Below are 26,922 nucleotides of genomic sequence, written 5' to 3'. Positions count from 1 at the left end.
AGCCGAAAAAAACGACCATGTATAGTAAGCCGTTTTTAGCCGAAAAAAAATGACCATGTATAGTAAGGCATTTTTAGCCGAAAAAAAACCATGTATAGTAAAGCGTTTTAGCCGAAAAAAACCACCATGTATAGTAAGCCGTTTTTAGCCGAAAAAAACGACCATGTATAGTAAGGCGTTTTTGGCCAAAAAAACGACCATGTATAGTAAGGCGTTTTTAGCCGAAAAAAAATGACCATGTATAGTAAGGCGTTTTTGGCCGAAAAAAAATGACTATGTATAGTAAGGAATTTTTGGCCGAAAAAAACGACCATGTATAGTAAAGCATTTTTAGCCGAAAAAAACGACCATGTATAGTAAGGCGTTTTTGGCCGAAAAAAAACGACCATGTATAGTAAGGCGTTTTTAGCCGAAAAAATGACCATGTATAGTAAGGCGTTTTTGGCGGAAAAAAATGACCATGTATAGTAAGGCGTTTTTGGCCGAAAAAAACCACCATGTATAGTAAGCCGTTTTTAGCCGAAAAAAACGACCATGTATAGTAAGGCGTTTTTGGCCGAAAAAAAACGACCATGTATAGTAAGGCGTTTTTGGCCGAAAAAACGACCATGTATAGTAAGGCGTTTTTAGCCGAAAAAAAATGACCATGTATAGTAAGGCGTTTTTGGCCGAAAAAAAATGACTATGTATAGTAAGGAATTTTTGGCCGAAAAAAACGACCATGTATAGTAAAGCATTTTTAGCCGAAAAAAAAGACCATGTATAGTAAGGCGTTTTTGGCCGAAAAAAAACGACCATGTATAGTAAGGCGTTTTTAGCCGAAAAAATGACCATGTATAGTAAGCCGTTTTTGGCGGAAAAAAATGACCATGTATAGTAAGGCGTTTTTGGCCGAAAAAAACCACCATGTATAGTAAGCCGTTTTTAGCCGAAAAAAACGACCATGTATAGTAAGGCGTTTTTGGCCAAAAAAAAACGACCATGTATAGTAAGGCGTTTTTCGCCGAAAAAATGACCATGTATAGTAAGGCGTTTTTGGCGGAAAAAAATGACCATGTATAGTAAGGCGTTTTTGGCCGAAAAAAACCACCATGTATAGTAAGCCGTTTTTAGCCGAAAAAAACGACCATGTATAGTAAGGCGTTTTTGGCCGAAAAAACGACCATGTATAGTAAGGCGTTTTTAGCCGAAAAAAAATGACCATGTATAGTAAGGCATTTTTAGCCGAAAAAAATGACCATGTATAGTAAGGCATTTTTAACCGAAAAAAACGACCATGTATAGTAAGGCGTTTTTGGCCGAAAAAAAACGACCATGTATAGTAAGGCGTTTTTAGCCGAAAAAAATGACCATGTATAGTAAGGCGTTTTTGGCCGAAAAAAATGACCATGAATAGTCAGGCGTTTTTGGCCGAAAAAAAATGACCATGTATAATAAGGCGTTTTTGGCCGAAAAAAAATGACCATGTATAGTAAGGCATTTTTAGCCGAAAAAAATGACCATGTATAGTAAGGCATTTTTAGGCGAAAAAAATGACCATGTATAGTAAGGCATTTTAGGCCGAAAAAAAAAACGACCATGTATAGTAAGGCACTTTTGGCCGAAAAAAAATGACCATGTATAGTAAGGCATTTTTAGCCGAAAAAAATGACCATGTATAGTAAGGCGTTTTTATCCGAAAAAAAAAAAAAACGACCATGTATAGTAAGGCGTTTTTGGCCGAAAAAAAAGACCATGTATAGTAAGGCGTTTTTGGCCAAAAAAACCCACCATGTATAGTAAGGCGTTTTTAGCCGAAAAAAAACGACCATGTATAGTAAGGCATTTTTGGCCGAAAAAAAGACCATGTATAGTAAGGCATTTTTAGCCGAAAAAAAAACGACCATGTATAGTAAGGCACTTTTGGCCGAAAAATAATGACCATGTATAGTAAGGCATTTTTAGCCGAAAAAAATGACCATGTATAGTAAGGCGTTTTTGGCGGAAAAAAATGACCATGTATAGTAAGGCGTTTTTGGCCGAAAAAAACCACCATGTATAGTAAGCCGTTTTTAGCCGAAAAAAACGACCATGTATAGTAAGGCGTTTTTGGCCAAAAAAAAACGACCATGTATAGTAAGGCGTTTTTAGCCGAAAAAATGACCATGTATAGTAAGGCGTTTTTGGCGGAAAAAAATGACCATGTATAGTAAGGCGTTTTTGGCCGAAAAAAACCACCATGTATAGTAAGCCGTTTTTAGCCGAAAAAAACGACCATGTATAGTAAGGCGTTTTTGGCCGAAAAAACGACCATGTATAGTAAGGCGTTTTTAGCCGAAAAAAAATGACCATGTATAGTAAGGCATTTTTAGCCGAAAAAAATGACCATGTATAGTAAGGCATTTTTAACCGAAAAAAACGACCATGTATAGTAAGGCGTTTTTGGCCGAAAAAAAAACGACCATGTATAGTAAGGCGTTTTTAGCCGAAAAAAATGACCATGTATAGTAAGGCGTTTTTGGCCGAAAAAAATGACCATGAATAGTCAGGCGTTTTTGGCCGAAAAAAAATGACCATGTATAATAAGGCGTTTTTGGCCGAAAAAAAATGACCATGTATAGTAAGGCATTTTTAGCCGAAAAAAATGACCATGTATAGTAAGGCATTTTTAGGCGAAAAAAATGACCATGTATAGTAAGGCATTTTAGGCCGAAAAAAAAACGACCATGTATAGTAAGGCACTTTTGGCCGAAAAAAAATGACCATGTATAGTAAGGCATTTTTAGCCGAAAAAAATGACCATGTATAGTAAGGCGTTTTTATCCGAAAAAAAAAAAAACGACCATGTATAGTAAGGCGTTTTTGGCCGAAAAAAACGACCATGTATAGTAAGGCGTTTTTGGCCAAAAAAACCCACCATGTATAGTAAGGCGTTTTTAGCCGAAAAAAAACGACCATGTATAGTAAGGCATTTTTGGCCGAAAAAAAGACCATGTATAGTAAGGCATTTTTAGCCGAAAAAAAACGACCATGTATAGTAAGGCACTTTTGGCCGAAAAATAATGACCATGTATAGTAAGGCATTTTTAGCCGAAAAAAATGACCATGTATAGTAAGGCGTTTTTGGCGGAAAAAAATGACCATGTATAGTAAGGCGTTTTTGGCCGAAAAAAACCACCATGTATAGTAAGCCGTTTTTAGCCGAAAAAAACGACCATGTATAGTAAGGCGTTTTTGGCCAAAAAAAAACGACCATGTATAGTAAGGCGTTTTTAGCCGAAAAAATGACCATGTATAGTAAGGCGTTTTTGGCGGAAAAAAATGACCATGTATAGTAAGGCGTTTTTGGCCGAAAAAAACCACCATGTATAGTAAGCCGTTTTTAGCCGAAAAAAACGACCATGTATAGTAAGGCGTTTTTGGCCGAAAAAACGACCATGTATAGTAAGGCGTTTTTAGCCGAAAAAAAATGACCATGTATAGTAAGGCATTTTTAGCCGAAAAAAATGACCATGTATAGTAAGGCATTTTTAACCGAAAAAAACGACCATGTATAGTAAGGCGTTTTTGGCCGAAAAAAAACGACCATGTATAGTAAGGCGTTTTTAGCCGAAAAAAATGACCATGTATAGTAAGGCGTTTTTGGCCGAAAAAAATGACCATGAATAGTCAGGCGTTTTTGGCCGAAAAAAAATGACCATGTATAATAAGGCGTTTTTGGCCGAAAAAAAATGACCATGTATAGTAAGGCATTTTTAGCCGAAAAAAATGACCATGTATAGTAAGGCATTTTTAGGCGAAAAAAATGACCATGTATAGTAAGGCATTTTAGGCCGAAAAAAAAACGACCATGTATAGTAAGGCACTTTTGGCCGAAAAAAAAATGACCATGTATAGTAAGGCATTTTTAGCCGAAAAAAATGACCATGTATAGTAAGGCGTTTTTATCCGAAAAAAAAAAAAAACGACCATGTATAGTAAGGCGTTTTTGGCCGAAAAAAACGACCATGTATAGTAAGGCGTTTTTGGCCAAAAAAACCCACCATGTATAGTAAGGCGTTTTTAGCCGAAAAAAAACGACCATGTATAGTAAGGCATTTTTGGCCGAAAAAAAGACCATGTATAGTAAGGCATTTTTAGCCGAAAAAAAACGACCATGTATAGTAAGGCACTTTTGGCCGAAAAATAATGACCATGTATAGTAAGGCATTTTTAGCCGAAAAAAATGACCATGTATCGTAAGGCGTTTTTAGCCGAAAAAAAACCGACCATGTATAGTAAGGCGTTTTTAGCCGAAAAAAAAAAACGACCATGTATAGTAAGGCATTTTTAGCCGAAAAAAACGTCCATGTATAGCAAGGCGTTTTTAGCCGAAAAAAACGACCATGGAAAGTAAAGCATTTTTGGCCGAAAAAAAACGACCATGTATAGTAAGGCATTTTTAGCCGAAAAAAATGACCATGTATAGTAAGGCGTTTTTAGCCGAAAAAAACGACCATGTATAGTAAGGCGTTTTTAGCCGAAAAAAAAACGACCATGTATAGTAAGGCATTTTTAGCCGAAAAAAACGACCATGTATAGTAAGGCATTTTTAGCCGAAAAAAACGTCCATGTAAAGTAAGGCGTTTTTAGCCGAAAAAAAACGAACTTGTAAAGTAAGGCATTTTTGGCCGAAAAAAAAACGACCATGTATAGTAAGGCGTTTTGGGCCGAAAAAAACGACCATGTATAGTAAGGCATTTTTGGCCGAAAAAAACGACCATGTATAGTAAGGCGTTTTTAGCCGAAAAAAACGACCATGTATAGTAAGGCGTTTTGGGCCGAAAAGAACGACCATGTAACGTAAGGCATTTTTGGCCGAAAAAAAACGACCATGTATAGTAAGTCATTTTCATTACTTCAAATAGGGATGTAGCTCAGTGGTAAAGTGTGTGCTTGGAGTGTATGAGGTTCAGGGTTCAATCCCCATCATTTTCACTTGTGATTTTTGCAAACTTCCACAGTGTGGGACGATTAAAGGCTTTCTTATTGTTATTCTTATTAACGACTATAATAAGGCGTTTTTGATCCGAAAGAAACAACCAAGACGTTTTTAGCCCAAAGACGGCTCGAAAAAAAAAACTTTGTATAGGTATATGCTTTTACACCGTGAAGTGGATATATAGCTCTGTGGCAAAGCTTGTGCTTTGTGTGTATGAGGTCCAGGGTTCAATCCCACAATATCCACTTGCTTTATTGTAAAATTTCCCATGTAGGAAAGCTTTCGATATAATAAGGCAATTTTGGCGGACAAAAAACGACCATGTATAGTAAGGCATTTTTAGCCGAAAAAAATCGACCATGTATAGTAAGCCGTTTTTGGGCGAAAAAAACGACCATGTATAGTAAGGCGTTTTGGGCCGAAAAAAACGACCATGTATAGTAAGGCGTTTTGGGCCGAAAAAAACGACCATGTATAGTAAGGCATTTTTAGCCGAAAAAAACGACCATGTATAGTAAGGCATTTTTAGCCGAAAAAAACGACCATGTATAGTAAGGCGTTTTTGGCCGAAAAAAACGACCATGTATACTAAGGCGTTTTTAGCCGAAAAAAACGACCATGTATAGTAAGGCGTTTTTGGCCGAAAAAAACAACCATGTATAGTAAGGCGTTTTGGGCCGAAAAAAAACGACCATGTATAGTAAGGCATTTTTGGCCGAAAAAAACGACCATGTATAGTAAGGCATTTTTAGCCGAAAAAAACGACCATGTATAGTAAGCCGTTTTTAGCCGAAAAAAACGACCATGTATAGTAAGCCGTTTTTAGCCGAAAAAAAATGACCATGTATAGTAAGGCATTTTTGGCCGAAAAAAACGACCATGTATAGTAAGGCGTTTTTGGCCGAAAAAAACGACCATGTATAGTAAGGCATTTTTGGCCGAAAAAAACGACCATGTATAGTAAGGCGTTTTTAGCCGAAAAAAAACGACCATGTATAGTAAGGCATTTTTAGCCGAAAAAAAACGACCATGTATAGTAAGGCATTTTTAGCCGAAAAAAACGACCATGTATAGTAAGGCGTTTTCGGCCGAAAAAAAACGACCATGTATAGTAAGGCATTTTTGGCCGAAAAAAACGACCATGTATAGTAAGGCGTTTTGGGCCGAAAAAAACGACCATGTATAGTAAGGCATTTTTGGCCGAAAAAAACGACCATGTATAGTAAGGTGTTTTTGGCCGAAAAAAACGACCATGTATAGTAAGGCGTTTTTGGCCGAAAAAAACGACCATGTATAGTAAGGCATTTTTGGCCGAAAAAAACGACCATGTACAGTAAGGCGTTTTTGGCCGAAAAAAAACGACCATGTATAGTAAGGCATTTTTGGCCGAAAAAAACGACCATGTATAGTAAGGCATTTTTAGCCGAAAAAAACGACCATGTATAGTAAGGCATTTTTAGCCGAAAAAAACGACCATGTATAGTAAGGCGTTTTCGGCCGAAAAAAAACGACGATGTATAGTAAGGCATTTTTAGCCGAAAAAAATCGACCATGTATAGTAAGCCGTTTTTGGGCGAAAAAAACGACCATGTATAGTAAGGCGTTTTGGGCCGAAAAAAACGACCATGTATAGTAAGGCGTTTTGGGCCGAAAAAAACGACCATGTATAGTAAGGCATTTTTAGCCGAAAAAAACGACCATGTATAGTAAGGCATTTTTAGCCGAAAAAAAACGACCATGTATAGTAAGGCGTTTTTGGCCGAAAAAAACGACCATGTATAGTAAGGCGTTTTTGGCCGAAAAAAAACGACCATGTATAGTAAGGCGTTTTTAGCCGAAAAAAACGACCATGTATAGTAAGGCGTTTTTGGCCGAAAAAAACAACCATGTATAGTAAGGCGTTTTGGGCCGAAAAAAACGACCATGTATAGTAAGGCATTTTTGGCCGAAAAAAACGACCATGTATAGTAAGGCTTTTTTGGCCGAAAAAAACGACCATGTATAGTAAGGCGTTTGTAGCCGAAAAAAACGACCATGTATAGTAAGGTGTTTTTGGCCGAAAAAAACGACCATGTATAGTAAGGCGTTTTTGGCCGAAAAAAACGACCATGTATAGTAAGGCGTTTTTGGCCGAAAAAAACGACCATGTATAGTAAGGCATTTTTGGCCGAAAAAAACGACCATGTACAGTAAGGCGTTTTTGGCCGAAAAAAACGACCATGTATAGTAAGGCATTTTTGGCCGAAAAAAACGACCATGTATAGTAAGGCATTTTTAGCCGAAAAAAACGACCATGTATAGTAAGGCGTTTTTAGCCGAAAAAAACGACCATGTATAATAAGGCGTTTTCGGCCGAAAAAAAACGACGATGTATAGTAAGGCATTTTTGGCCGAAAAAAACGACCATGTATAGTAAGGCGTTTTTAGCCGAAAAAAAATGACCATGTATAGTAAGGCGTTTTGGGCCGAAAAAAACGACCATGTATAGTAAGGCATTTTTAGGCGAAAAAAACGACCATGTATAGTAAGGCGTTTTGGGCCATGTATAGTAAGGCGTTTTTGGCCGAAAAAAAACGACCATGTACAGTAAGGCGTTTTTGGCCGAAAAAAACGACAATGTATAGTAAGGCATTTTTGGCCGAACAAAACGACCATGTATAGTAAGGCGTTTTTAGCCGAAAAAAACGACCATGTATAGTAAGGCATTTTTAGCCGAAAAAAACGACCATGTATAGTAAGGCATTTTTAGCCGAAAAAAACGACCATGTATAGTAAGGCGTTTTCGGCCGAAAAAAAACGACCATGTATAGTAAGTCATTTTTAGCCGAAAAAAACGACCATGTATAGTAAGGTGTTTTTGGCCGAAAAAAACGACCATGTATAGTAAGGCGTTTTTGGCCGAAAAAAACGACCATGTATAGTAAGGCGTTTTTAGCGGAAAAAAACGACCATGTATAGTAAGGCGTTTTTGGCCGAAAAAAACGACCATGTATAGTAAGGCGTTTTGGGCCGAAATAAACGACCATGTATAGTAAGGCATTTTTGGCCGAAAAAAACGACCATGTATAGTAAGGCGTTTTTAGCCGAAAAAAACGACCATGTATAGTAAGGTGTTTTTGGCCGAAAAAAACGACCATGTATAGTAAGGCATTTTTAGCCGAAAAAAACGACCATGTATATATAGTAAGGCATTTTTAGCCGAAAAAAACGACCATGTATAGTAAGGCGTTTTCGGCCGAAAAAAAACGACGATGTATAGTAAGGCATTTTTGGCCGAAAAAAACGACCATGTATAGTAAGGCGTTTTTAGCCGAAAAAAAATGACCATGTATAGTAAGGCGTTTTGGGCCGAAAAAAACGACCATGTATAGTAAGGCATTTTTAGGCGAAAAAAACGACCATGTATAGTAAGGCGTTTTGGGCCGAAAAAAACGACCATGTATAGTAAGGCGTTTTTAGCCGAAAAAAAATGACCATGTATAGTAAGGCGTTTTGGGCCGAAAAAAACGACCATGTATAGTAAGGCGTTTTTGGCCGAAAAAAACGACCATGTATAGTAAGGCATTTTTGGCCGAAAAAAACGACCATGTATAGTAAGGCATTTTTAGCCGAAAAAAACGACCATGTATAGTAAGGTGTTTTTGGCCGAAAAAAAACGACCATGTATAGTAAGGCATTTTTGGCCGAAAAAAACGACCATGTATAGTAAGGCGTTTTGGGCCGAAAAAAACGACCATGTATAGTAAGGCATTTTTGGCCGAAAAAAAACGACCATGTATAGTAAGGCGTTTTTAGCCGAAAAAAAACGACCATGTATTGTAAGGCATTTTTGGCGGAAAAAAAAACGACCATGTATAGTAAGGCGTTTTTGGCCGAAAAAAACGACCATGTATAGTAAGGCGTTTTTAGCCGAAAAAAAATGACCATGTATAGTAAGGCATTTTTGGCCGAAAAAAACGACCATGTATAGTAAGGCGTTTTTGGCCGAAAAAAAACGACCATGTATAGTAAGCCGTTTTTAGCCGAAAAAAAATGACCATGTATAGTAAGGCATTTTTGGCCGAAAAAATTGACCATGTATAGTAAGGCATTTTTGGCCGAAAAAAACGACCATGTATAGTAAGGCATTTTTGGCGGAAAAAAACGACCATGTATAGTAAGGCGTTTTTGGCCGAAAAAAATGACCATGTATAGTAAGGCATTTTTAGCCGAAAAAAACGACCATGTATAGTGAGGCATTTTTAGCCGAAAAAAACGACCATGTATAGTAAGGTGTTTTTGGCCGAAAAAAACGACCATGTATAGTAAGGCGTTTTTGGCCGAAAAAAACGACCATGTATAGTAAGGCATTTTTGGCCGAAAAAAACGACCATGTATAGTAAGGCGTTTTTGGCCGAAAAAAACGACCATGTATAGTAAGGCATTTTTGGCCGAAAAAAACGACCATGTATAGTAAGGCATTTTTAGCCGAAAAAAACGACCATGTATAGTAAGGCATTTTTAGCCGAAAAAAACGACCATGTATAGTAAGGCGTTTTCGGCCGAAAAAAAAACGACGATGTATAGTAAGGCATTTTTGGCCGAAAAAAACGACCATGTATAGTAAGGCGTTTTTAGCCGAAAAAAAATGACCATGTATAGTAAGGCGTTTTGGGCCGAAAAAAACGACCATGTATAGTAAGGCATTTTTAGGCGAAAAAAACGACCATGTATAGTAAGGCGTTTTTAGCCGAAAAAAAATGACCATGTATAGTAAGGCGTTTTGGGCCGAAAAAAACGACCATGTATAGTAAGGCGTTTTTGGCCGAAAAAAACGACCATGTATAGTAAGGCGTTTTGGGCCGAAAAAAACGACCATGTATAGTAAGGCATTTTTGGCCGAAAAAAACGAGCATGTATAGTAAGGCATTTTTAGCCGAAAAAAACGACCATGTATAGTAAGGTGTTTTTGGCCGAAAAAAACGACCATGTATAGTAAGGCGTTTTTGGCCGAAAAAAACGACCATGTATAGTAAGGCATTTTTGGCCGAAAAAAACGACCATGTATAGTAAGGCGTTTTGGGCCGAAAAAAACGACCATGTATAGTAAGGCATTTTTGGCCGAAAAAAAACGACCATGTATAGTAAGGCGTTTTTAGCCGAAAAAAAACGACCATGTATTGTAAGGCATTTTTGGCGGAAAAAAAATGACCATGTATAGTAAGGCATTTTTGGCCGAAAAAAACGACCATGTATAGTAAGGCGTTTTTGGCCGAAAAAAACGACCATGTATAGTAAGGCGTTTTTAGCCGAAAAAAAATGACCATGTATAGTAAGGCATTTTTGGCCGAAAAAATTGACCATGTATAGTAAGGCATTTTTGGCCGAAAAAAACGACCATGTATAGTAAGGCATTTTTGGCGGAAAAAAACGACCATGTATAGTAAGGCGTTTTTGGCCGAAAAAAACCACCATGTATAGTAAGGCGTTTTGGGCCGAAAAAAACGACCATGTATAGTAAGGCATTTTTGGCCGAAAAAAACGACCATGTATAGTAAGGCGTTTTGGGCCGAAAAAAACGACCATGTATAGTAAGGCATTTTTGGCCGAAAAAAACGACCATGTATAGTAAGGCGTTTTGGGCCGAAAAAAACGACCATGTATAGTAAGGCGTTTTTGGCCGAAAAAAACGACCATGTATAGTAAGGCATTTTTGGCCGAAAAAAACGACCATGTATAGTAAGGCGTTTTGGGCCGAAAAAAACGACCATGTATAGTAAGGCATTTTTGGCCGAAAAAAACCGACCATGTATAGTAAGGCGTTTTTAGCCGAAAAAAAACGACCATGTATTGTAAGGCATTTTTGGCGGAAAAAAAACGACCATGTATTGTAAGGCATTTTTGGCGGAAAAAAAACGACCATGTATAGTAAGGCGTTTTTGGCCGAAAAAAACGACCATGTATAGTAAGGCGTTTTTAGCCGAAAAAAAATGACCATGTATAGTAAGGCATTTTTGGCCGAAAAAAACGACCATGTATAGTAAGGCGTTTTTAGCCGAAAAAAAATTACCATGTATAGTAAGGCATTTTTGGCCGAAAAAAACGACCATGTATAGTAAGGCGTTTTTGGCCGAAAAAAACGACCATGTATAGTAAGGCGTTTTTAGCCGAAAAAAAATGACCATGTATAGTAAGGCATTTTTGGCCGAAAAAATTGACCATGTATAGTAAGGCATTTTTGGCCGAAAAAAACGACCATGTATAGTAAGGCATTTTTGGCGGAAAAAAACGACCATGTATAGTAAGGCGTTTTTGGCCGAAAAAAACCACCATGTATAGTAAGGCGTTTTGGGCCGAAAAAAACGACCATGTATAGTAAGGCATTTTTGGCCGAAAAAAACGACCATGTATAGTAAGGCGTTTTGGGCCGAAAAAAACGACCATGTATAGTAAGGCATTTTTGGCCGAAAAAAAACGACCATGTATAGTAAGGCGTTTTTAGCCGAAAAAAAACGACCATGTATTGTAAGGCATTTTTGGCGGAAAAAAAAAAACGACCATGTATTGTAAGGCGTTTTTAGCCGAAAAAAACGACCATGTATAGTAAGGCATTTTTGGCCGAAAAAAACGACCATGTATAGTAAGGCATTTTTGGCCGAAAAAAACCGACCATGTATAGTAAGGCGTTTTTAGCCGAAAAAAAACGACCATGTATTGTAAGGCATTTTTGGCGGAAAAAAAACGACCATGTATAGTAAGGCGTTTTTGGCCGAAAAAAACGACCATGTATAGTAAGGCGTTTTTAGCCGAAAAAAAATGACCATGTATAGTAAGGCATTTTTGGCCGAAAAAAACGACCATGCGACGTAAGGCGTTTTTGGCCGAAAAAAACGACCATGTATAGTAAGGCGTTTTTAGCCGAAAAAAAATGACCATGTATAGTAAGGCATTTTTGGCCGAAAAAATTGACCATGTATAGTAAGGCATTTTTGGCCGAAAAAAACGACCATGTATAGTAAGGCATTTTTGGCGGAAAAAAACGACCATGTATAGTAAGGCGTTTTGGGCCGAAAAAAACGACCATGTATAGTAAGGCATTTTTGGCCGAAAAAAAACGACCATGTATAGTAAGGCGTTTTGGGCCGAAAAAAACGACCATGTATAGTAAGGCATTTTTGGCCGAAAAAAAATGACCATGTATAGTAAGGCGTTTTTGGCCGAAAAAAACAACAACCATGTATCGTCAGCCATTTTTAGCCTGAAAAAAATACTGTATATAGTACATACATGATAAATTTACATACATACATACATACATACATACATACATACATACATACATACATACATACATACATACATACATACATACATATACATTCATCCATACATCCATCCATACATACATACATACATACATATACATTCATCATCCATCCACCAATACATCCATCCATACATACATACATACATACATACATACATACATACATACATACATACATACATACATACATACATACATACATATACATTCATCATCCATCCACCAATACATCCATCCATCCATACATGCCTACATACATACATGCATACATACACATTCATCCATACATATATCCATCCATCCATACATACATACATACATACATACATACATACATACATACATACATACGCATCCATCCATACATACATACATACATACATACATACATACATACATACATACATACATACATACATACATATACATTCATCATCCATCCACCAATACATCCATCCATCCATCCATACATACATACATACATACATACATACATAATCTGTGCGGCATAACGCCTTCAATCTCGAGCCTCCATCACATTTCAAAGCGACCTAACATGAAAACCAGCATTTTGATGGATATTTTAACACTGGTTACAATATAAATAGTCAACACTAGCGGGGGCAATACGCTCCTCAGTCGCTCGTCCTTGAGTGTACCGCTGTGCTTTTTGCCTTTGCGTGCCTTAAGTATTTTTTTTTCGTCCGCACAAAAACAGGATGCTGTCCAATGCATTTTTTTTCCTTTCTTGGCCTGCTGCCCACACTAATATTCGCCTAAAACACCGCCAGAGTAACTCCTGGACACAAGGTGTTAGTCTTAGATTACTCCGAGATGGCCTGCAAAACAATACGCTACGCTTTGGCCACGTGTCAACTTGACTTCATTTTCATGTATTTTTTTATTATTATTTTTTTTTTTCGCCCGCCTCCGTAAGCAATCAGGCTTTTCCCCTCTAGCGGCCACTAAATCGGTTCCCCCGCGATAACTAATTAGTACGATTTTCCCACTCACACACATTGAACACCCCCCCCCCCTCCATTGCCCAGAAGTTGAGGTCTAAATTTGGAACACAATTGACGAATCAGACGATAAGGTAGAATAATATTACCCGACCGCCCGCCTTTAGTTTTATGAGGCTTATGTCACACCAGTGCTGCAGGGTGGGAATTACACTCCGGAAGGGGTCCTAGCTCTCCGTTTCGAAACGACCAATGGCAGCCCATGACTTGGCAAAGTGGTGTGGGCAGGTGTCACCATGCACGGTTAGCATCAGAAAAGGGCTTGGTGCTAACTGAGCAAAAGGTGATGTTGGAAATTAATTGATAAAGATACAAATAAACAATGTTTTTCATCGTTTGGCCTTTAACTCATTCCGTGCCAGATGATGTGCAAAAAAATGTGTCCAATACAGTGCCAGGGTTTTTGTCATTTTCACTCCAATTCTAGGACCCACAGAATATTGAGTTTTAGAAGTACATAAACATTCAATTCTGCGTTAGAAACCTTCTAGACTCCCTTCTTTCATCAGAAAAAAAGAGTTAATTCCTAAGTTACATGGGTCTGGAGTTATCTGAGCTTGAAATCGGGGCATGTGTACAAAAGGGAAATGATGCCTCCGTGGTGGGAGGGAAAAATATTGCCAGTGGTCTGACCAAAGCTTGAAACGCACCACCTATGTTAATTCCTAATTTATCTGGGTCTGGAGTTATCTGTGCTTGAAATCGGGGCAGGGGTACAAAAGGTAAAAAACACATATATATGTACACATATATACACATATATAGATACACGATCGGGTTCCGTTCCGACAAAACGGTCATAAGTCATAAGTCAAACGGTCGTAAGTCAAAATCCATTCAAAATGGCCGATGTGACATGTGACAGAATAGTATATGATGTCAATCTGTTGTTTTTAAGCAACATTTTCCTTTGAATACGATTATATACCAAACCGTTTACAGTACATTTATAATTGTATAACTTTTAGTGTCATTTGTATCATTTTATATTTCGTATTGTCGATTTTTATGAAATGTATTATTATTCTTATATTGCGTTGGGATTTTCACCTCACAATCGTATTTTCATGTCATTTAAATGCTCCAACGTGATTCATTTTATGCAATAATGTAAAAACAATAACAATGATGTAATAATAATAATAATAATAATAATAATAATAATAATAATAATAATAATAATAATAATAATAATAATAAGACCCTACACCTTGAACTCTACCAGTTAGCCGAACCACAATGGCTTAGTTTATCTTTTGAAACCAATTTTAGTCTGAAATCTGATTCAAACTTTTTTTTTTCTGGCTTGGGCAAAACCGGAAGTGGTCTTTAAATCCTGTTCAAGGTGAGTGTAGCCCCCCCCCCCTCCACCTTTATCCCCTCTACATCTCAGCTTCATGTCCATGTGGGAAGCAGCATAGATCGAGCTCAGCAGGCAGAAGGAGCTGGAGAACGATGACAACCCACCCACCACCACCACCACCACCACCGCGACCCCCTCCCCGGACCGCCACCTCCCCTCTACCCCCCACTCCGGCGTCCCCTCCCACCCCCCGCCCGCGATTGGCTAGCGTCGATGTTGACGTCAGTGACGTCACGGCAGCAAACACGTGGGGACCACCTCATCCGGAGCTCACATAAACAAAAGCCACATTGGCTCGTGGTGGCTTAGTTCGAGGAGATTGTCGCTTGCTCACAGGCTGAGGGAGGGATGGGGGGTCTTCAGTCTTCATGATTTTGGGAGGGGGGAGCTTCTTCTTTCTTTTACAACAACATTTTCAAGGAAGACGGGAACATCTCCTGAATGCTTATTGCATGGATTAGAACACCTTGGATGTCCAAAGAGGTACTAGTGTTGGGGTCTTTTTTTTTGGGGGGGGGGGGGGGGCAATGCTATCGCGTTATGATATATATTTTTTTAGATTGCATACGAGCAGGTTGCCAAGTAAAATAAGTGACATTTTAGGGGTTTTTTTTGAGGGGGGGGTCACAATATTGCGTTGTAATATTTTAAAAAAATGCATGTGAGCAGGTTTGCCAAGTAAAATGAGTGACATTTTTTTTTGGGGGGGGGGGAGTGTCAATGCTATCACGTTATAATATTTTATTTTTAATTTAAAAAGATTGCATGTGAGCAAGTTGCCATGTAAAATAAGTGACATTTACTTGTTTTCGGGGGTGGAGGGGGGGGGGCAATACTATCGCGTTATATTTTATGTTTAATTTAAACATATTGCATATGAGCAAGTTGCCAAGTGAAATAAGTGATTTTGGGGGTTCTTTCAGGGGGGGTGGGGTGGCAGTACTATCGCGTTATATTTTATTTTTAATTTAAAATGATTGCATGTGAGCAAGTTGTCAAGTAAAATAAGTCATTTTTTTGGGGGGGGATGCTATCGCGTTATAATATCTATTTTTTTAAAAGATTGCATATGAGCAGGTTGCCAAGTAATATAAGTGATTTTTTTTCGGGGGGGGGGGGGGCAATATGTATCTTTGTGATATGAAAAAAGATAAAATAAGTGACATTCCGTGCAAAATAAAAATGTAAAAAGAAGTTGAAAATGTTTTGCATTTAGCACTTTTTGCTATTTTATGCTTGTGGTGTCATTTTTTTTTTCCAACAGGGCAAGACCCCCCCAAGTCGAACCCAACCAGTCAACCCGAGTCGCGTATCTCACCCGCCTCCCCCCCAAAATAAAAACTATAAACCCACCACCATCTCAAGGTGAAAACGGGCGTTTTTTGAACCAACCCCCAGCCCTATTGTGACCCCCATTTTTTTGCACCCCCGGGCAGCCATGCCCTGCGTCCAGGCTCAGTATGGATCATCCCCGCAAGGAGCCAGCCCGGCATCCCAAAGTTTCAGCTACCACGCGGCGGCCGGGGGGGAGTACAGCTGCGACTTCCTCACCCCCGAGTTCGTAAAGTTTAGCATGGACTTAACCAACACCGAAATCAGCGCCACCACGTCCCTCCCGAGTTTCAGCACTTTCGTGGACAACTACAACGCGGCGGCGGCGGCGGCGGGTTACGACGTCAAGCCGCCTTGCCTCTACCAAGTCCCGCACGGCGGAGGAGGCGAGCAGTCGCCTATCAAAGTGGAGGACGTGCAAATGCACGGGTACCCCCACCCTCACCCGCACCCGCATTCGCACCATCACCCCCACCACCCTCACCCTCACCCTCATCAGCAGGGTCACCTTCCGCCGCCATCCGACGACATGATGGCCCACGCGGGGCCCGTCTACTTCAAACCGCCGTCGTCGCCCAGCACGCCCAACTTCCAGGTGCAGTCCGGCGGCGGCGCGGGCGCCATGTGGGACGACCCCGGCCCGTCGCTGCACCCCTTCCACCACAACTACATGATGGAACCCCGCAAGAATCCCGTCTCGCGGCTCTCCCTCTTCTCCTTTAAGCAATCCCCGCCCGGAACGCCCGTTTCCAGCTGTCAGATGCGATTCGACGGCCCGCTTCACGTCACCATGGGCCACGACGGCCCCGCGGCGGCGGCCGCGGCGGCCGCCGCCGCGGTTCACCACCGGGGCCTGGACGCGCAAAGCTTTGCGGTGGGCGGCGGCCTCCGCAAGCCGGGCGGCTTGGCCTTCCCGCACTCGCTGCAGTTGGGTCACGCGCACCACCAGCTGGTGGAGAGTCAGGTGCCGTCGCCGCCCTCTCGGGGGTCGCCGTCCAACGAGGGGCTGTGCGCGGTGTGCGGGGACAACGCGGCTTGTCAACATTACGGGGTTCGAACCTGCGAGGGATGCAAGGGCTTTTTCAAGGTGGGATACGTCATTCTTTATCATATAATGGGGGGGGGGGGGGCACCTCTTGAGGTGGTTTTGCACCACGAGCAAAAAATACAGTATAAAATACATGTATAATGTCGCTATATTCCAGCTCCTATGTGTTATAATTAAAAAATATCAAAAAAGGCCCACTCCATTTGCCTCCACATTTTTTTCTGTCTTTTAGTCGCCTTAAAAAAAACATTTTACAATCGTTTGCTTCATTTAATTATTATTCTTAAAAAGCTGTTCTTAAAGCGCCATCTAAATCCATATGCATTGTATTGTATTGCATTTAGTACCCAAATTAAACACGTCTCATTTTGACAGAGCGTTGAAAAAACGTATAAAACAGACTGATAGAAATATGATTTGATACATAATATGATACAAATATGATACAAAAAAAGCATCTCGTTCTTTCCTCCATTCGAGTGAAACTATGAACATTTAAACGAGATGAGATGAGATGATTTTGCACGTTCTCCCACAAAAAAAAGATCATTTCCCTACATTTTGTTTCTTTCTTTCTTGAATACCGTCAAAAACGTCATTTGGAATCTATTACTTACAATTTACGCACCTAAATATGTATTTACAAGTTGACAAGGGGCCTAGAATCGCTTTTTTTAAAACACAGAAAAACTTCTCCTGTGACGGTAAAGTCACCTTGAGAGTTTTGAAAGGCGCTTACAAATCAATTGTATTATTATAATAAAAAAATCCGCTTTTCATGAAAACCGTCACGTTCAAGAGTGTCTAAAAAGCAACCCCACTACCACCACCACCACCACTAAAAAAGAAATATGTTTTTCTGTCTCCGTGTAGCGCACCGTCCAGAAAAATGCCAAATATGTGTGCTTAGCAAATAAAAACTGTCCCGTTGACAAACGCCGGAGAAACCGTTGCCAGTTCTGCCGTTTCCAGAAGTGCCTTGTGGTCGGAATGGTTCGAGAAGGTACGTCGTGGGGGTGTCAAACTTGCCTCGTTGTTTTTTTACAGACAATTTACGTACATAGTTTAGTTGATTCGTTGTTTTGGGTCAATGTGACGTCACTGTGATCTAAACGGTTTATTTATTTGCAGTGGTTCGGACGGACAATCTGAAAGGTCGACGAGGACGCCTGCCATCTAAACCTAAAAGCCCCCAAGAACCCTCCCCACCTTCACCCCCGGTCAGTCTCATCAGTGCTCTGGTCAGGGCCCATGTGGACTCGAACCCTTCCATGTCCGCCCTGGACTACTCCAGAGTGAGTAAAGGGAGGGAGGGGGGGTTCTTAGCAAATTTGGGGGAAAAAAAGTACTTGGCGACTTTCTTTAAATGACTCCGTGGGGAGGGGCGGGTATGGGGAGGGGTTTCATAATAATAATAAAAGGAAAAGTCACCTAACGACCCACTGTGTAATTTCACGGATTATATAATTTTAAAGGGAGTTCATTAAAATGGTGGGTGGGTGCGGGGCATTCCAGTTCCAGGCGAGTCCTGACTACCAAATGGCGGGTGACAACACTCAACACATCCAGCAGTTCTACGACTTACTCACCGGCTCCATGGAGATCATCCGAGGCTGGGCCGAGAAGATCCCGGGCTTCTGTGATCTTCCCAAGGCGGACCAGGACCTCCTTTTCGAATCGGCTTTCCTGGAACTCTTCGTCCTCAGACTGGCGTACAGGTACGTCTAAAACCGCGTTTGGGGTATCCGGATTACGACTCCTCGCTCGGTTTGGTCGTCTTTTCATTGAAACGAGAACGCGTGTCGCTTCTGGTTTCGAAGGTCCAACCCGGTGGAAGGCAAGTTGATCTTTTGTAACGGGGTGGTGCTGCACAGGCTGCAGTGCGTGCGTGGTTTCGGCGAGTGGGTGGACGCCATCGTGGAGTTTTCGTCCAATTTGCAAGGCATGAGTGTGGATATCTCGGCGTTCGCTTGTATCGCCGCGTTGGCCATGGTCACAGGTGATCGACTCGTCCGATTGGGATCGATTCGTTGTCTTTGAGATCGATTGGTTGTCTCTGTCGTGCTTGACGATGACTCTGTGTGTTGTTTTTTTTATAGAGAGACACGGGCTGAGAGAGCCTAAACGCGTGGAGGAGCTACAGAATAAGATCGTCAATTGCCTGAAGGACCAAGTGGCGTTCACGGGCGGCGGAAGTGGCGGAAATGGCGGAGGCGGCTTGAACCGGCCTAATTATTTGTCCAAGCTGCTGGGCAAACTGCCCGAGTTGCGTACGTTGTGCACGCAGGGGCTGCAACGTATCTTTTACCTCAAACTCGAAGACCTCGTGCCTCCGCCAGCCATCATCGACAAACTCTTCCTTGACACGCTGCCTTTCTGAAATGAAAAAACAGGCCGTGGGTCCCACGCAGATCCCCCCCCCCCACCCTTGCCCCTTCCCCAAAAATCCCCATTTCTGTTCTTTTTTGGACATCTGCAAAAAAAGCAGGACTAACTGGACCATTTCTTTCCTCTGAGGACCTTCCTAAAATGGCTGACAAAACCCCGTGTATGCTTAATTTTTCATTTCACATTTTCAATTTTTGGACACTGCATGAAAAAAAACGATCAAATGCAAACGTGGGTTAAAAACGAATCTTTCCAATTATGTCTCCACCACCTCCAGATGTCAAATATATTCCATGTCTATATATATATGTACATATATAGTATATATAATGTATATGCTGACACTGTATATTATCGAATAGATGACGCATCGGTTTATAATATGAACAAATTTTGTTATAATGCCCCCAACACTCCTTTTCAAACCGTGCCTCGCCCCTTAAACCCCCCCCTAGAAAAAAACCAAGCATGTCTTATTCTAATTATTTATTTTTTGTTGCTCCTCCATAGGCAGAGGTGATGTCTATATAGTCGATCGGACACTATGTAGTCTGTTAGATTTGATACCGATGTAGTTGGCACTCAAACTCGTGTCTAAATATATACATTGTATATGTATGTGTATAAATACATATCCACGTATATATGTATATATATACATATCTGATCTCTTGTGTATAGACGAGCAAGCCAGGGAAGGGAGGGAGCCATCCGTGTTTGTACAACCGTCACATTTCCTCGTTTGTATGTGTTGCTGTAAGTATTGTTGCTGTGAAATATAAAGCTTTCTCTAAATGCTCAAGAGCACTTTTGTCAGACGGTCGACGAGCATCATGGGGGTAGTAATGGGGTGGGGGTGCAAATATACGCTTTGACGAGATTTTGGGAATTTTACACGAAACAAAAAATAGTGTATAATAGCGTATATAATAGTATGTGCAGGAGGCCTCGGTACTATAGGGGGAAACGATTATTTAATGTTTACGAATAAAACGCGGAAATCCAGATATTTTTTCTTTGTGAGACAAAGTGAAAAAATATTGATATTCGCTGGTATTAAACGTAAGTCAACGTGGCGAATCTGCACGAAGGCCTGCGACATTATTTTTACTTCCGTTTGCTCCCGAATTATGATTATGTTGGATATTGAAAGGTCGTTTAGACGCTTAAAATCGAGAATTTAAACGTTTCGTTTTGAGAGATTCGTTTAAAAACGACATTAAAAAGTCGTCATGTTGAAACGAACGACTTGCGTGAGTTTTAGTAAATGTTAAAACGTTTCGATTTGGCATATTCGTCACTTTTCAATACGTTTAAACCACACGCTTGTTCGCCCCTTTTTGTTTTTCTCCGAATTTCGTTCATCTTAAACCTACTTTTCGACGTTTTTTTTTTTGGTTGAATCAAATCTAAAAGGCCATAATTAAAACAGGTCTCGCGCAACAAGTCAAACATTACAACTGTGGTTTATGAAATAAAATAAAACGAAAGCTTTGCCCAGACTAACATTCGACACAATTCATCATTTCAGATAAAACATTAAAAAAAACAAGTGGTCTAATAGCCAACGAAAATCAACACAAGTAACCAAAATCGACTCGTTAAAGAGTTTAAGCAACCTACCAACCGAAGCATCGTAACCCTATGGATAACACAAATCAACGAAAGTGTTCGAATTTTTCATGACAGACAGAAACTTTCAAGTCACTCAAAATACTTCATTTGACTTCGTTCAAGTCGCGCAATTTACGAACTAGAAGAGAACACTGCACGTCGATGTTTCTGTGGAAAAGTGGTTTCAAAGCTCATCTGAAAATTACGAGTTATCGTCGTTTATGTTAGATGGTTCGAAACCAACGGCGATGTCCACGTCATTTTTATGCCCCCCCCCCTTCCTTCAACATGCTGAGCCAAAAAAATCAACAGCCCGTTCGTGATTGTGACCGCGCGCGTGTGTGTGCGTGTACGCTGTCACAAAGCTTTTGGTTGAATGTGCGAGTGCAAAAAGAAGTGAAGCCCCTCAGGCTGTGAGGAGGCATGTCTGGGACACATCCACTTTCATCTCAAATCAAGAGAGCAGCTCTTTCCTGCTCTTTTTTTGGGCAGTGCGTCTACCCCCCCACCCCACCCCCCACAAGAAAAAAACACAATGAATTGTCCAAATAATTATCACCACTCGTGCTAATTCCAAAGCAAATTGGGATTGTGCTCAAAAACGGTTTGCTGACATTTAGCGGATGTGTCGAAACAGCGAACGTGTCGCGAGTTGACTCGCCCGAGTACAGTTTCTCAGTGGAAGAATAAAAAAAAAAAAATACGATGAGCGTCATTACGTCTAGTCGTGATTACGCCTGATGGAGGAGCAAATTCAGACCCCATTACTTCACTTCCTCGCCACACTTGACAATGATGGCGAGGAGGACAGAGGAAGCAGGATTCATTTCGAGCTGCACTATACCACCAACCTTTTTTTTCCTGCATGCCTGCACACTTTTTCTCACTCTTGTGTTGCACGGTGATGATAATGGGGGGGGGGGGGGGTCACACCATTTGTTCTGGAAGAAAGTTGACAATGCTCACATCATTCATTGAAAAAAAAGCTGCCTTTAAAATGATTCCTAAGAAGCCAAAGGATAGATTGCACTGGGGTAAGGCATTATCTAGGTTGCAGTTATACAACAAACAAATAAATACATAAAATAAATAAATAAATAAATGTAAAAACACAACACACATAAAGGAATAAAAAAATGAATAAATACATCCTTCGCATATAGTCAACATAAAGCAAAATAATAAATACAACAGTAACATAAAAACAAGCAGAGAACTATATCTAAAAAAATTAATAAAAAAAAATAAAAAAAATAAATAAACAAATAAAAGTAAAAATAAAAATACGTTAAAAAATGAATAAATAAATGAATGAATACAATACATCCTAATTTATATAGCACTTTCACAACAGCTACCGCTGCAACAAAGCGCTTCACACCAAAGTCAACATAAAGCATAATAATAAAGACAACAGTAACATAAAAACAAGCCGAAAACTATATCTAATAAAAAATATAAAATAAAAAAAATATAAGTAAAAATAAAACAAATAAATAAATACATCAATAAAAACATCCTAATTTATATTTTATAACAATAAAAAAATATAAAAAAAATTATATATATATATATATAAAATAAAAGTAAAAATAAAACTAATAAATAAATCAATCAATAAATAAATCAATAAAAATATCCTAATTTATACAACACTTTCACAACAGCTACCGCCGTAACATAGCGCTTCACATAATAGTCAACATAAAGCAAAATAATAAACACAACAGTAACATAAAAACAAGCTGAAAACTATGTAAAAAAATTAAAAAACTAAACAAATACAAATAAAAGTAAAAATAAAACAAATCAATCAATAAATAAATCAATAAAAATATCCTAATTTATACGTTTTAACAACAGCTACCGCTGCAACAAAGCGCTTCACATAAAAGGAAACATAAAGAAAAATAATAAACACAACAGACAAAACAAACAACAAAAAAACAAGCCAAAAATATATATCTAAAAAAAGACTGATCATGAAACTGATCTCAAAATGTATTTTTTTACTTGATTTTTTTTTATTGATTTGAGGTGTGGCATTGAATCACCTGCAGTGGAGATGGATAATTTGGGAAATGTAGAAAGGTGGTAGAAAGAAAACGGCCCTCTGGTGGCCAAAGTGTGCATAACAGAGGGAGCAGAACAATGTGTATTGATTTGAATTGCGACGATAAAAAAAACAAAACAAAAAACAGATAAAATAAAGCAAAACAAAACAATGATAACATAAAAAAAATATAATACAATAATAAAATAAAATACAACAAAATAAGATAAAATATAATGAAAAAAAATCACATCCAACTAAATAAAATACAATACAATTAAATAAAAAAATAAAAAATAAAATAACAAATAATAATAAATAAAAAATAAAATAAGATAAAGTATAATAAAATAAAATAAATAATAAAATCACATCCAACTAAATAAGATATAATAAAAATATCATAATAAAATAAAATAATAAAATAAATTAATAAAATCACATACAACTAAATGAAATAAAATAAAAAAATAACATAATAAAACAAAAAAAATAAAACAATTAAATAAAATAAATTAATTAAATGAAACAAAACTTAACATAACAAAATAATAACATAAGAAAATTAAATAAAATAAAATAAATAAAATAAAAAGGTGTGGTTCTGGACATGACATTGGATGATTACATTTTTTAAAAAAGCTCCATATTTGAAATGTGATGTTTTGACTTCATCAACACTCCTCTTGGAAAGTTCACCTTTGGAAAAGTGGCACCGAGAAACAACCCACCTTGGATATGGATTGATTGGGACAGCCGTCTGGGGCTGTGCGTTGGCGTTGATGGTCGGGCAGAAGGTGGGGGGCTTCATCTGTCATCGCACTAAACAGGCAATCGATGGGGCAGCCACGTATGAAGGATGAAGGCAGTTGGAAGAGCGATGACGAGGCCCCAATCAAAGGCCTGCGCTGCTTCTTTGCCTCTGATGGCCATTAGCGCCGCCGCCGACGACGTCGGCTTGGTCGCCGAAGGAAGATTGACTGAACTTGACGGCCGCTCGCATCGTTCATACGTATTCACTTGTACATCACGTAGCTACGCTCGTTCGTGCGCACTTCTTGCCTCGTTATGATTGGACGCTGTCAAATCATCGTTTCGAGCACTGGTGGTAAAGTACAAATACTTTGTGACGCTAATAATAATACATTTCATTTATAAGCGCCTTTCAAAACTCCCAAGGACACTTTACAGTCACAGGATATTTTTATCTGCGGGTGAGCAGTGGCTGACACACGCGCCAGCGTTCACTCAACCCTTATGAAGTAACAATAGCGAATAGATAACAAAGAGTTTTTGTGTCGTTTTAAGACTTATGTAGGAGCAAAATATGTTTTATGGGGACCTGGAAACGGATTATTGTCATTTTAATGGTTTCCTATGGGAAATTAATGTTTGGAAGACGAACATTTTGCTTTACACACACTTTCTGGGAACCAATTAAGTCTAGTACTACTACTATTATTTTGTATGGTGTTCTATTAACTCATTCACTGCCAGACGATGTGCACATATGTGTCCACTCCAGTGCCAGGGTTTTTGTCATTGTCACTCAAAGTGCAGGACCCACAGAATATTGAGTTTTAGGACTACATAAACATTCAATGCAGCGTAAAAAAACATTAGACTCTCTTGTTTCATCAAAAAAAAAGTTAATTCCTAAATTATATGGATCTGGAGTTATCTGAGCCTGAAATGGGGGCGGCTGTACAAAAAGGCAAATGCTGCCCCCTCGTGGAAGGGAAAAACATTGCCAGAGGTCTGACCAGCGCGTTATCGGCACCCAAGCATGAAAAAACCCCAAAAGGCCCAAAAATTCAGGAATGATGCTCTTCTACGTCATATTTTCAATTTCCGAATACATTCGTGAATGGCAGTGAATGAGTTAAAAATGTGTTCTATGAAGTTAAGTATGTTTTAATACATTTGAATGTTTGTTTTGAATTCTTCTTTATACATTTAAAGCTATCCATAACCTTGCCCCGCCCCCATACCTATCTGACCTTCAAATTTTTATTCCCTCTTGTTCCCTCCACCTCTGTGCTCTCCCAACCCCCGCCCGTCTCAGCACGATGGGGGACAGAGCTTTCAGCTGGAACTCACTTCCTCCCAACATTGGTAACATGGATTCTCTTCCCACTCTGTCTGTGACTGTAAAGTGTCCTTGAGAGCTTTGAAAGGTGCTTAAAATATAATGTATTATTATTATTATTATTATTTAAGAGTGTGAGATTGTGTATTAAAAAAAACATTTATCAAATATGATTCTGCAAAATTTAAAATGCGGGATTCCGCAGTATTGCACCACCATGGACACGTGACTGGCATTTCTCTCTCGCAGGGAGTAGTCCTCTGCTCCCCCCAACCTGAGAGCAGGGACCTATCATAGCAGAGTCCGGCACCGCCATGTCTGGACAGTAGGGATATATATATATAGGGGCTAAACTACCAGTTAGGACTTTCGTTTGCTGACGAAGCATCTTGGATAAGAAGCGAAACGTCCGACACCTTCAAATTTGTACAGATGACGGCTGAAGAAACCTTTTCATCGATGGACCACTCCTGTACGACTGAGAGCTTACACAGACGTTTCTCGCTTGGTGTTTCTGAGTATTTGGACAGAAAAATTGCCAAAGGATCACGACGCCATCATCCCAAAAGAACGCGATACATTTCAGCGGTGACGGATTCCGCACCGTGACTCCATTAAACGGACCTCCAGTTTGAGCGTGTATCAATATTGAACACGTGAGCTCGCTCCTTTGACCTTATTGACCAAACGAAATCGGAACCGTCCTATATGGAAAGAGTTCATGTTTCCTTGGGCAGACATGTTTCCGATTCAATTAGTTTTAATGAAGCCAGTGCTCAGTGCTCAGTGGAGCAGTGCAAAGGCGACGAAAAGGAGGGTGGGGGGGTGTCAGTCTTAAATGCCTGATAGAAATGGAGGACATATTAAGGAGGACGCTATGCTGCGTGTTCCCTAAGTAGCGAAAAATGCCTCCATCAAGCGGGTAGGAGAGCCGGTGGCTTGAGAAGGAGTGAATTGTGAGCCATCAAATGATGCGTTCGCTCTCCGGGGGCCACCTCGGGGAGGCTGACGAGCAAACCAAACATGACACGTGTTGGCCAGCTTTATCCTTATTTAATCGTTTCCCAGCACACTGAGCAGTAATATTTGAGTTCTAGCTAGCTAGCTAACCAGATAAATACTCACTAATTCGCTCGCTCGCTAGCTGGCTGATAGATAGATAGATAAAACAGCTAGCTAGTTAGTGAGCTCGATAGCCGGATAAGTACAGTACTGGCTAATTAGGAAGCTAGTTAGCTAGCAAGATAAAACATCGAGCGAGTTAAAATCAAAAGTCAAAGTCAGCTTTATTGTCAAATATGATAATAAGCATGACACAGCGCAGATGAAATTACTGTTAGCTAGCTAGATTGATAAGTACTGGCTAGTTAGTGACCTAGCTAGTAGATTAATAAAAAAGCTAGCTAGTTAGCTAACAAGATAGCTGGATAAGTACTGGCTAATTAGGAATCTAGCTAACTTGAGAGATAAAACAGTTAGCTAGCTAGATGGATTAATAAGTACTGGCTAATTCGTGAGCTCGCTAGTAGATGTATAAGAAAAAGCTAGCTAGTTAGCTAGCAAGATAGCTGGATAAGTACTGGCTAATTATGAATCTAGCTAGCTAGTGAGACAAACAGCTAGCTAGTTAGATAGCTAGCCAGATACAGAAGTACTGGCTAATTAGCGAGCTAGCTAGTCGATAAACAATACAGCTAGCGAGTTAGTGAGCTAGATAGCTGGATAAGTACTGGCTAATTACGAAGCT

The 26,922-nt window shown here is 39.6% G+C and overlaps 1 protein-coding gene across 5 annotated transcripts in view; it reads left to right on the top strand.

Moving 5' to 3' along the window:
• nr4a2a (nuclear receptor subfamily 4, group A, member 2a) overlaps positions 1–20,216 on the top strand; it is a 33,547-nt gene extending 13,331 nt beyond the window's left edge. For 3 of the 5 annotated variants that reach the window (XM_089002568.1, XM_089002564.1, XM_089002567.1), the window contains 6 exons: positions 15,916–17,070; positions 17,905–18,034; positions 18,163–18,326; positions 18,547–18,749; positions 18,852–19,030; positions 19,131–20,216. In XM_089002568.1, the coding sequence (XP_088858694.1) occupies positions 16,090–17,070; positions 17,905–18,034; positions 18,163–18,326; positions 18,547–18,749; positions 18,852–19,030; positions 19,131–19,411 (1,938 nt within the window). In that variant the 5' untranslated portion in view covers positions 15,916–16,089 and the 3' untranslated portion in view covers positions 19,412–20,216. Of the gene's footprint in view, positions 1–14,889; positions 15,135–15,915; positions 17,071–17,904; positions 18,035–18,162; positions 18,327–18,546; positions 18,750–18,851; positions 19,031–19,130 lie in introns of those variants that run through there. The other 2 variants (XM_089002569.1, XM_089002566.1) reach the window with 2 other exon arrangements.
• Positions 20,217–26,922: the final 6,706 nt, after the last annotated feature.

Source organism: Hippocampus bargibanti, linkage group LG08 (assembly GCF_051943395.1).
Source record: "Hippocampus bargibanti isolate YZ-2025 linkage group LG08, ASM5194339v1, whole genome shotgun sequence".
Taxonomy (NCBI): domain Eukaryota; kingdom Metazoa; phylum Chordata; class Actinopteri; order Syngnathiformes; family Syngnathidae; genus Hippocampus; species Hippocampus bargibanti.
The sequence above is the reverse complement of the archived record's forward strand: the minus strand, read 5'-3'. Positions and strand labels throughout refer to the sequence as shown.